This window comes from Trichosurus vulpecula, chromosome X (assembly GCF_011100635.1).
Source record: "Trichosurus vulpecula isolate mTriVul1 chromosome X, mTriVul1.pri, whole genome shotgun sequence".
In the NCBI taxonomy this organism is placed as follows: Eukaryota; Metazoa; Chordata; class Mammalia; order Diprotodontia; family Phalangeridae; genus Trichosurus; species Trichosurus vulpecula.
In genome coordinates, this window is record NC_050582.1 from 52,309,205 (window position 1) to 52,319,096 (window position 9,892).

The window sequence follows — 9,892 nt, forward strand, 5'->3', positions numbered from 1 at the left end:
ATTGGATGTGGGGGGAGGTGAGAGAGCTCCCTGGGAGTTGAAAATAACACCTAGATTTTGAGCCTGGCAGATCAGGAGGATGGCGGTACCCTCAACAGTACCAGGAAAATTTGGAAGAAAGGGAGGGTTTGGGGGAAAAAGAAAATAAGTTCTGTTTTAGACATGTTAAATTTCAGATGTCTTTGGGACATCCAGTTTGAGATGTCCAAGAGGCAGTTGGAGGTATGAGACTAGAAGTCAGCAGAGAGGTTAGGGATGGTTATATAGATTTGAAAATCATTAGCTTGGAGATAATAATTGAATCCATGAGAACTAATGAGATCTACCAAGTGAAATAGTATGTAGGAAAAAGAGGGCTCATGATAGAACTCTGTGGGACACTCATGCTTAGATATGACCTGGATAAAGATCCAGCAAAGGAAACTGAAAAGGATCTGTCAGGTAGGAGGAGAACCAGCGAAGAGTGGTACCTCAAAAATCTAGAGAGAAGAGAATATCAGGGAGGAGAGGGTGACCAATTGTGTCAAAGACTACAGAGAGATTGAGGAGGATGAGAATTGAGAAAAGGCCATTGGATTGGACAACTAAGGGATCATTGTTAAGTTTGGAGTTGAAAAGGTCAGAGGTCAGAAGTCAGACTGAACAGAGTTAAGAGAAGTGAGTGGAAAGCAAGTAGAGGCACTTACAGTCAAACTAAAGAAGGGAGATGGGGCACTGTGGGTAATACAGTTTGGCCGGGTCTTTAGTGAATGAGGACATGTGAGACTACCAAGGTCCTGTCCCACCCACAACACAGCAGCCTGATGAAGAGCAGCAGACAAAGGTCATGGGTGGGGTGAGAGTAGTGGTTCTGTTGACTTCCATTGCTAATGTCACAGGCAGAGAGACGATGGAGATTGGCTCTGGTAAGAGCCCTGGACCTTGTGGTTCAGATTTCCAGAAGGGGTACAGAAACTTTCAGAGAAAAGGCAGAAGGAGATGGGAAGAGTTAAGGGTGGATCCAAAGCAAAGGCAGTGGGCCCCAAGCTGCCAGAGAGGCCCAAAGTTCCATAGAAACTCTTAGACCACAAATGTGGCAAAGATAGTTATTTTCTTAATATGAATTTTTCAGATCGCTTTCGGAATTTATCTGCCTCTATTCGGCCTTTTCTTGTAACAAACAATACAGAAGAAAAGGATGGGAAGCAGTTTAGGAAAACCTAAAAAAAAACTTATCGACCAAATCTGACACTATATGCAGCTGTCTTTACCCCTGGTCCTTCATTTCTCCCAAGAAGAGAGGAAGGAACATTTTGCTCATCTCTTTTTACACATCATAATCACGCAGTGTTTATTTTTGTTTTATTGGGTTCCCCCCTCCCCCATTTACACTGTCCTAGTCACTGTATTTGCTTTCCCTGTTCTGTTTACCTCACTCCATGTTCATCTGAGTCTTCCAAGAGCCTGTTTTGTTTTGTTTTTTAAATAAGGAAAGGCAAGAAGCCAGCCACCTTGACACCTAGCAATGAGTGATAACAACAACTCCTACCACATCTGTAGTGCTTCCAACTCTACCACGGACTCCCTTCCCAACATCCCTGAGTGGGACTACAAAGATTTTGAGCCCCCAACCTCTCTCATCCCCAACCAATGTGGCATAGTGGCTGTGGTATCCGACTTGGCGTCAAGAGGATCTCAAAACTATACTGTTGTTCAGTTGTATCTGAGTTCTAGTGACCCCTGTTTGGGGTTTTCTTGGCAGAGATACTGGAGTGATTTGCCATTTCCTTCTCCAGCTCATTTTAAAGATGGGGAAACTGAGGCAAACAGGGTGAGGTGGCTCACCCAGAGTCACCCAGCTAGCAAGTGTCTGAGGCTGGATTTGAACTCACAATGAGTCTTCCTCACTCCAGGCCCAGCACTCTATCCCATTGCAGCACCACCTAGTTGCCTGTGAAGTCAGGAGGGACCTGGGTTCAGACACTAGCTGTTTGACCTTGGACAAATCATTTCTCAGCTCTTCCATTCCCTCATCTGCAAAGGAACAGGTTTGGACTGGACCTCTAAGACCTCTTCATACAGTTTAGCCTGAAAGCTGTACTCATTTCAGGTGGGCGGCATCCAACCAGTTGCCATCAGTCAGAGAACATTGTAAAGTGTCCTCTGTTCTCAGAGCCTTGAGTCCAGATGTTGGGAGGCACCTATACAAAAAACAAGATGCTGTTTTCCCTCAGGGAACTCACATCTCACTTGAGGATAGATAATGCAAATGGAACTGGTCTTCTGACTGCCTTATTGCACATACCCAGCAACCTTTGCACATTTAGATGGTGCTTTACAATTCTAAAGTGAATTACTTCCATTACCTCAGGGAAACCTAACTGCTACTCTGGGATATAGGGCATGCTGCTAGCCCTGTTTCCATTTTATTATTAGCCAAGAAACTAAGGCCCGGAGAGGAGAATTAACTCCTCAGAAGTCATGGCCGGTAAGTGACGGTCTTCCAAGTTGAACTGGTCAGTACTTTTCTTGATAACCCTTGATTATCTCTTCTCTGATAATGCACCTTAATATTATGCTATAACACCTCAGTGGGTCTGAGAGCTCATCCATGTGGGCGTTTCTTCCAGTGGTACAGATGGCAGCCCATCCAACCATCCATGCCTGGCCCTGTTTGTCTCTGGTTCATGTAAAGCCTCCATCTGGGGACTGACTGCCTAATGTGCTGGCAGCCTTCCTCTGGGCCTTCTAGCATTGGGTGATGGCCAGTCCAGAATTCAGCCTGTCCTGTTACCATCTTTCTCCATGACCAGTTCACCTCCTTGGTAAATAAACCTTATTTTTATTATCTTATGTTTTTATACACTTCCCTCTAATTTCTGAATCTTATCTAGCCCGCCACATAACAAAAACAACCCTCCCCCGAAAAAAAAAGTGAAAAAGAAGTTCAACAGAGATAACCGGGTTAATGGATCAACCATTTCTGACAATTTCTGCAATGCTCCATACCCCTGGTCACTGACCTCCGGAAGTAGGGGAGGGACAACCTCCTGTTCTGATCATGTTGCATCTTACACACAAGTCATGATGTCACCGAGGGCAAAGTTGTCCAAGGAACAAAACGTTGGTTCTTCACAAGTGATTTGTTCACTGGTAGAAGCCATAAGTGCTTTGAGGTATTTAAAAGTCTTCACTGCTGATGAAGGGGCAGAGATCAAGACCATAAAATAAAGAATTGTTTGGGGAACCTTGGAGATTTTTTAAAAACAATTTTTTACTTTTTATTAATTCTGAACTTGACAGTCATCCACACGTGAACATTTCCATATAGAAAGATCAGAAAAGCTTATGCAGGAAATCACAAATCTGTTACATATATAGCTGCGTTTTTCTAAGTAATAAATCCAACACATTGTTTTCAGAGCTGTCCTGCTTATGACTGTGACTGGCCTTTCTTCTTTTCCTTAGAGATCATTTAGTCCCATGCCTCCATTTTGTAGAGCCAATTAGGGCATAGAGAGGTGACACAGTCACAGCTAGGACAGGGACCCAGGGCTCCTGACTCTATACACTGGTTTCAGTGTTCTGCCACTCTGTTATTCACTAGCTTAGTCATTAGAGGCATGGAAACTTCCAGGATGGAGAATTTGTAGCTAAAAGCACACATTGCTCTTCGAAGTGCAGAAACCCTATTCAATGGGGTTATAATACTCTGGAACCAGCAATATTAATGACTTCTGTTTTTATATGACCCTCATTTCTTTTCTCTTTTTAAAAACTTTTAAAAATTCTGAACTTCAATACCAAATACAACGAGAATTTCCACATTAAAAGTAGAATAGAAGAAAAGATTGTATGTGAAACTTCAAATCACTATCTTTTTTTTCTTTTTCAGTATTTAATAAATTGAATACACAACTTGAAAAGCTACTTGTCTGTGGTTCTTTCTGGCTGGCTTTCCTTCTGTGAGTCTCTTTTCTTTCTTTTTATTTTGGCAATCCTATTCCAACCTCTTTCCTTTCCACCTTCCCCTCCAAATGGGAAAAGAAAAAAAATAGCCCTTGTAGCAAATATGCAAAGTCAAGCAAAGCAAAGTCCATATCCCACATCCATAGGGCCCCAACATCTGCAAACAAGAGAAGGAGCTGTATTTGCTCAACTCTTTTCCAGGACCAACCTTGATCCAAATGGATCTAGAATTGGAAGAGGCCTCAGGCCTTCTAGTCCCCCACTCCCATACAGTCTTTTTTAACAGAGGAGGAAACCGAGGTTCAGGAAGGAGAAGCAATTTGACCAAGGTCACACACAGGAGCCTAGGTCTAGAGCTGGAAGGGACCTCAGAGGACCTCTAGTCCAGCCTCCTCATTTTACAGAGGAGGAAACTGAGACCCAGGGAGAAGTCACTTGTCCAAGGTCATGCCTAGGATCCTAGCTCTAGAGCTAGAAGGGACCTCAGAGGCCATTTAATGTCTTTCTACCCCTATCTCCTTTTTAACAGATGAGGAAACTGAGGCACAAGGAAGGGAAGGGATTTGTCCAAGGTCACACACAGGATCTTAGGTCTAGAGCTGGAAAAGGCCTCCAAAGCTGTCTAGTCCAGCCCCTTGTTTTACAGAGTGGGAAACAGGGGATTTTGTAACTCACCCATGGTCAGAAAGATTCATGTAGGAAGCATTAGATATGACATCAACCCAGGTTTTCTGAATCTATAGCTAGGCTCCTTCCACTGTACTACCTCCCAAGCAGTTTATTTTAATTTTTTTTAAGTAATAGATATCACTTTAGGGTATAGGCGAATTTCTCAGCCCCTATGCCACCAAATAGATACTGGCTATTTAGAAGCCCTGGTGCAGCCTCAAAGGATCGACTTCAACACAATAGAATCTCCCCATCATTTTTATGTTATTTCATTTGCCATTCTTCTCAGGCAGCGCTGCAGGCATTATGGGCTTTTTTTCAGATGAGAGAACTGAGTCCCAGAGAGAGTAAATAACTCCCCAGGGTCACACAGGAAGTACCTGAGACAGGCTTTGGTCTTGAATCTAAATTCAGCATTCTAACAACTACATCTAAGGCTAGAATACCGCCCTTCCCCCGCCCCGGAAATTTATCAAGAGGTCTGGGAGAATATTTGGTTAATAATTATATTTTCCTATGGAAATATTCCAGAAACGTGATTTCCAAACCAGTGAAAGGGTCAAATGTTGGTATATGCCTTTGGAAAAGAAAAAAATAATCTCTTTTATTTTATTTCTATGAATATGCAGAGTAAACCCTACAATGTATTTTCTTTCATATTAAATAAAGCCACTTCCCTGGAAACCGGGGTAGGGGTACATCCTTTGCAAAGACTGGGGAGAGTGGGTATCCATAGGTGTGGTACATCACACATAATGTCAAATTTTGTCGATGTATTGAACCATCTTACTGATTTTTTTTTCTCTTTTTCTCTTTTCAAAACATTCTTTGTTATAAGGGATATTCTGGGAGGGGGGAGGGGGGAAAGATATGGGGGGAAATAGATGATAGAAAACCAAAAATATCAATAAAATTATTTTTTAAGAAAAAGAAAGGAAACAAAGGAGTGTGGGCTGTGGGGGGCGGGGGGAAGGCTGGTAAAACTCTGCACTGCAGCAAAGAGTCTCTAAGCAGAAAAACAAGAGCAGGATGATGTCACCTCTAAAAAGCCGCAGTGTGGGAGGCGGGGTCTGGGTATCCGTGGGCTGAGGACTGCAATGAGACTCAAGACAAGCCGCTTTTCCTGTGCCGCAGTGCCCCTTGGGAACCTGCAGAGGGCGCAGCCTGTCGCCAATGCGCAGGCGCAGCTCCTCCAAGCTCCTCCCTCTGCAGAGCCTCTAATACCGAGCTTCCGCCAGTCTTTCTCCCTTTTTCGCCCGTCCAGCCATCGTGGTGGAAGCTCGGCTGTCATCTCATCATCATGGTAAGAGAATCCGCAGCCATCCCCCCCAGCCGCAGCTCCAAGGGCCCCGGGGACAGAGCAGCAGCAACGAGGGGCATTCGGGGAAGCTTTTTGGAAGCTTTCGAAGGGGAGTCGAGCACCTTGGGTGCTGCGTAGCTGGAGGCTGCCTTTGTCCCCCTGCTCCCCAGCTTCGAAACCAGGTTCCCGGCCAGGGAGGGAGGGTTCTCTAGGCTCCACCTAAAACAGCTGAGAGTTAGGAGAGGGGCACGGAAGGGATCCCCGAGGGGCGCCGAAGCCTTAGCCGCGCGGCTTGGACCCCCTCAAAGTGGGAGGAATTGTATTAGGAAAAGAGGTCTCTCCCGTGGTCCTTTGGATGACATTGCTATATGACTTTGAGGTAGTGAGCCTAAAAAAGACGTAGATTTAGAGCCGAGAGGTAGCTTGGGTAGTCATTTTAAACCTCGAAAACAGGGTGGGATCCTTCCCCTTTGGCAAACAAACAAAAAAAGCCCGTAGCCTCTTTTTTCGGTGTGATTTAAAGGGCGGCAGCGGGGCATAGCGAAAAGGGCATTAGTCCTAGAATCCGAGGATCTGGCTACAAGTGCTATCTCTGCCTAGGCTTGGGCACGTCAGTTTCCTCATCTGTAAAATTAAGGGGATTGGATTAGATATTCTTTCCATCTAATTAAAATGCGCTGTAAGTCATTTTACTTTTGCCTCAGTTTACTTAGCTGAGATCTTTTTCCAGGTTTTAATCCTGTGACTTGGATTAGCTTTAGAAAAACGGCTTGGCCAAAAAAAAAAAAAAAGAAAATGGCTTGACAGTTTGGTTGTGGCGTCATCGTGTCTGCAGCCATCTTGTCCCGCCCCTAATTCTGCAGAGGCTACAGAATAAATTGCTCTGCGGTGTTGTGAATGGAACCCAATGGGCGGGGCTTCTCCCTCACCTTCCCTCTGAATAGAAAAAGGCCGCTTGGCTTCGCATCCTTTTTATAACAATGCTTTTCCTTGTTAGTCCTCTCATAAAACATTTAGAATCAAAAGGTTCCTGGCCAAGAAACAGAAGCAGAATCGTCCCATCCCTCAATGGATCCGAATGAAAACTGGTAATAAGATCAGGTAAGACCAGCTGCCAATCCTGATCAATGGTGAATACCAATCAGTCCATTCTCCAGACATACACAGACAAGGGAAGGTTTTTATCTAATCAATTTTCCTTTTTTTTTTTTTCAGCAGTGTTCAAGGATATTTTCACTCTTCTCCAAAAAAAAAATTGAATTAGTGTGATTGTGTTAATACTTTTTTTAGATTTCACTTTTCAAGTGAAACCCCAAGGGATTACTGCATAAGTGGTGGTTTTATTTGGTTTTTTTAAGTGATAGAAACCACTCAAATGGTATTTCCTCCATGAAGATATTGGCTTGAATTGAAGGTTCATTATGAAAGCAGTTACTGAGTAACTTGGCCCTTTGTTCTCTTCCCCTTTCTGCTCATCTAGGTACAACTCAAAAAGGAGACATTGGAGAAGGACCAAGCTCGGATTATAAAGAATGGCCAGCGCAACGAAAGACGAAACACCAGAACCATCTCCCCCACCCTTACCATGACATCCTTCCATCCATCAATCCATCCATTCATTCATTCATCCATCAATCACTCAGTCACCTCATTGCCCCCAATAAAAAGTAAATACCACTACTGCCCTCCCATTTTGGAAGCTGTCTGCCAAGATGCAGACATCAAAAAACCCCAACCCTGACAAACTGTTAAATTTGTCTTGCCCTTGAATGTTTTCATGAATTGCACCTGCATCCATGCGTTTGGGTACCGTGTGTTTTGTGATATAGTTTAAATTACTGTTATTTGCATCTCTGTGTAGCATTTGTATGTTTGAGGTTATGCTTAAGAGGCAGAGATCATAATGAAACAAGTTCCTGTCAAGAAGAACCAAGCTCAAGCCCTGCCTTGACTAAGCCTTCACAATAACCTCTCTGTGTTTTGTTTTGTGTTCTAAGGAGTTATAAGAGAGCACCTACCTCACAGGGTTGTTGTGGGGATCTAAGATTTGCACGCCTTCAGTGTAAGCCTCCAGTGCTGCTAATCAGGAGCTGTCTCAGCCAGATTATGCGCAGCTGACTGTGCTCATTTATCAAACTCACAGTCAGAGAAGTAACCTGTTGACCCCCTGCTTATTTCATACAATAAGCCGTCTTTGTTCCTTGTTGGGAGGTGGTAATTAAGTGTTGGCAACTTCAAAGTTGTCGGTTATTTGTGTGTATGGGAAAGCCCAACCTTTTGTTAGGAACTAGACCTGGTCCAGGTGAATGGCTTCACAATTTTCTGAAGATGCAATTCTGCTAATAAAGGGCTTCTACAAAAAAAAAGGGTTTGTTATTTGTGATTCCTTGCGCTGGTGGGGGGGGAAGGGGAAGGAGCTGGGTAGGGTTTTCTATCTTCAGAATGCTTAGCATTGTCTGCTTCCTACACTGGGTAATAAATAAAAACCATGGTCATTAACCATGTCTTCCAAAAAGACTTGGATAAAATACAACACCCATTTTTGCAGCACTAGAAAATGGGAATAAACAAGGAATTATGATGACTTAATGTGGCATAGTAAGCTATAAAGTAGGGTACTAAAGATCAACATGAAATATTAAGGTTTATGTTTGTTGCAGACAAAACCCAGAGTGAGGAAAAGTAACCACAGGACGTATAAAATGAATAAACTGGTAGTTTATTCATTCAGTTCCTGTAACTCGGCAGGTGGATTCCCAAGGAATAAAGACTTAAGTGGAGAAAGATTATTTGGTTCATGGGGAGGGTGAACCAATATAAAAAATAACTGCATTTCTTTGGTACCCATGACAAACTACCATTTTTGTGAAACTAAGATTAGGGAAAAATTAATCCGGAAGAACAAAAGATCAAGTATCACAAGGGGAATAATGAATAAAGTGGGAAGGAAGGGGACTTGCAGTAACTGATCTCACTATATTAAAGAGCACTAATCAAAAAGATTTGCTACTAATTTAAAAAGGTTGATTAGGGACACATTGAACCAGATGTCCCATAGAACTCATTATCTATCGTCCTCTTGCCCTAACTTCCTGATTACCAGGGTACCACCATCCTCTCAGTCACCCAGGCTCTAAACCTGGGTGTCATTTTGAACTCCCACTCACCCCATTCTCAAGTCTTTGCAGTATCTCTCCACACACCCCCATCTCTCCTCTTACACTGCCACCACCCTGGTCCAGGCCCTGTCACCTCATGCCTGTACCACTGCAATAACTTTCTGCTTGGTCTGGCCTCAAGCTTCTCCCTGTCCATCTTCCACTCACCTATCAAAGTGATCTTTTTTGTTCAGTCGTGACCCCATCCATGTTACTCCTCCCATCCCCTTACAGTAAACTCCACTGGCTTCCTATTACCTCCAGGATCAAATATAAAATCCTCTGCCTGTTAAAGTCCATCATATCCTGGCCCCTTCCTCCTTTCCCAGTCTTTTTACACCTTACTTTAGTGTCTCTAGTGATTCAGCGACTCTAGCCACCTTACTGTGGCCTGCGCAAGACATTCCATCTGACTCTGGGCATCTTCGCTGGTTGTCCCCCAAAACTGGAATCCTCTCCCTCCTCCCTGTCTGCTGGCTTCCTTTAAGTCTCAGCTAAATTCCTACCTTCTGGAAAAAGTATTTCCCAGTCCCCATTAATGTCAGCGCCTTAGCCCTGAGATCATCACAATTGAACTTATCTAGACCTTGTTCATACATAAAAGTTCGCATCTTGTCTCCACCCCCACCATATATTGTCAGTTCCTTGAGATCAAGGACTCTCTGCCTTTCTGTGTATACCTAGAGTTTAGCAGAGTGCCTGGCACATACTATATGCTTGGTGTCTGTGACTTGACTTGACTTGAGGCTGCCACAGCAACCTCATGTTCCATATACTGGGATAAGAACCCAGTATTTGACCCCTTGCCAAAAACCAA

At 43.7% G+C, this 9,892-nt stretch overlaps 1 protein-coding gene across 1 annotated transcript; it reads left to right on the forward strand.

The window, feature by feature from the left end:
- Positions 1-5,773: 5,773 nt before the first annotated feature.
- Positions 5,774-8,283, forward strand: RPL39 (ribosomal protein L39). Its single transcript, XM_036740267.1, has 3 exons — positions 5,774-5,920; positions 6,915-7,018; positions 7,398-8,283. Exons 1-3 carry the CDS (start codon positions 5,918-5,920, stop codon positions 7,444-7,446), a joined length of 156 nt encoding a protein of 51 aa, XP_036596162.1. The 5' UTR covers positions 5,774-5,917; the 3' UTR covers positions 7,447-8,283.
- Positions 8,284-9,892: the final 1,609 nt, after the last annotated feature.